The 1,987-nt window shown below is 32.6% G+C and overlaps 1 protein-coding gene across 1 annotated transcript in view; it reads right to left on the reverse strand.

Moving 5' to 3' along the window:
* LOC115242956 (mitogen-activated protein kinase 15) overlaps positions 1-1,987 on the reverse strand; it is a 17,718-nt gene that overhangs the window by 11,874 nt on the left and 3,857 nt on the right. Inside the window, exons 7-10 of the mRNA XM_029819584.1 lie at positions 1,945-1,987; positions 978-1,118; positions 523-614; positions 290-421 (exon numbers count right to left, since the gene is read on the reverse strand). The exon at positions 1,945-1,987 is cut by the window's right edge and continues 5 nt beyond it. Of these exons, the coding sequence (XP_029675444.1) occupies positions 290-421; positions 523-614; positions 978-1,118; positions 1,945-1,987 (408 nt within the window). The remainder of the gene's footprint in view (positions 1-289; positions 422-522; positions 615-977; positions 1,119-1,944) is intronic.

Consider the following 1,987-nt stretch of genomic DNA (forward strand, 5'->3'; position numbering starts at 1 on the left):
TATATATATATATATGTAGAATATGATGGTATACTTGGCAAAATTACGTGGGCGGACGTGATCGTGCGATGTTGAACGAGAATCAGAGCAATCTATTTTCCTAAGTCCGTTCAGGAAAATGCTATTTGTTTTAATTGAAACTTTCGAATCGTAGGCGTTTAGAATAAGAAAAGGTATCACTATCGTAAGTAAACTTGTTTGAAGTTGGATTAGGCGCGATGTAAGTTAAATGATTTTGAGCGAAGCTTTAAATTGAATTAGAGAATCGTCATTATTATAAAATACTTACCATTGTGTCGGGAATTTGTTAAAGTTTCCTGTACTGGCGCCATTACATTTATCGTTCGTATTTTCGTAACGCGCGCAGTATTATCGCCCTGAGATGATCTGATTGTCTTTCTATTTGGCAATGACGGACATGCTGAAAATAAAAGAAACCGCAAAATAAGAAACTAAACGTTAATCGAATAAGATTATGGCAAATGAAAAAAAAAGTTTATTTATTTAATGTATCCCTCTTACCGACAATTGCGTCACCTTGGCCGATTACCGGATTACTCTTACTGGTTTCTTTCCAGATACTTTCAGATAATCGCCGCAATCTGGACTTTGACCTTTGAAAAAGTTATTGACATGACAAAAATGTTTAATAGACGAAGTATGCAGATATATTTCATAATAACTTTGTATCTGAATATTCATTAAAGCTCAACTTTGAAAGCGGACTGGGTACTGAAATCAATTGTAACGCGAGAGAAAGAGGGATTTTAATATACATCCAGAGTATTACATTCTTTGACAAAAATTGAATTCTTTGACGAGTTCTTAATCACATTAACATTGCTATTATTCATACTAAACTAGATTAACGTCAAATATAAAGATAGAAATCATCAAAAACGTATTTTAATAATACAATACAACCACATTTACGCGAGATAATAATCACCGGTTGCGTTTAATAAATATATACTCACATATTCTTATGCTTCCTATGTTTTTCGTCCATCATCGCGTAAAGCTTATTTCTATATTCGTCGACGGAAAGCTGCACATCATCACTCAGCAACGGCACAACGCTGGAGCCCCTCTCCGGTTCGTTCCCCCTTCGATGAAAACTATCGAAGAAGTTCTCCAATTAAATCTCCATCTACGTGCTATCTACTCGTGTTACTCCATCTCGATTTCGAAAGATATGCTTTTGCACATTATTCTTTCTTTCTTTTTCTATGCTCAAATAAAAATACGAACTACACGGAGATACAGAAAAACGTATTAAACGCGGAATTTTCGCGAGAAAATTGTATTTGGAAAGATTTAATCCAGATATTTCAAGATCGGTTAAATTTTTCCCATATGAAAGATTCTTTCTTATAAGAATTCGAAGAAGGAAACACATTTCCGATTCAATGACCATTGTTTAAAAGTTTTCGTTGCCCCATGTTATCGAAAATCAATATTTTATCGTATATAACTGATCTATTCAAGTAATTCTCTAATAAAGGGTAATGACAAGAATAATGATAAGGATAATAATAACAAGAACAGAAAAGTCCTGTGCTTTAATTGTGTAGTGAGCTATCAGCCTCGTATTAAAAATTGTCAAGTAAGATAATAGATACAAACTAATTGTAAGCGCATGCAGGACACGTGACAAGATAATGATACGTTTCTTATATTTTTGCAGCAAAATGAAAGCCTATTTGAAATTACACACTCTGAGAAAAATAATTGTTTTATGTTATCTGTACGCGTTTATAAATAATAAATTACAAACAATCTACTGCCAACAAAGACTAATTAGATTAAAAGAAATTCATACATAATTCTGCAAAGATAAGAAATTTAATTTTACAAAAAAAATAATAAATATAATTTCTATTTCTTTAAATTTACTTAGCTTCTCCAGAAATATATGTATTTATATATGACAAATGTACTTACTCGGCGACGTAGGGATGTTCTAGCGCTTCGATAGCGGTGAGCC

The sequence above is a fragment of the Formica exsecta genome, unplaced genomic scaffold (assembly GCF_003651465.1).
Source record: "Formica exsecta isolate Colony F162 unplaced genomic scaffold, ASM365146v1 scaffold662, whole genome shotgun sequence".
Classification (NCBI taxonomy): Eukaryota; Metazoa; Arthropoda; class Insecta; order Hymenoptera; family Formicidae; genus Formica; species Formica exsecta.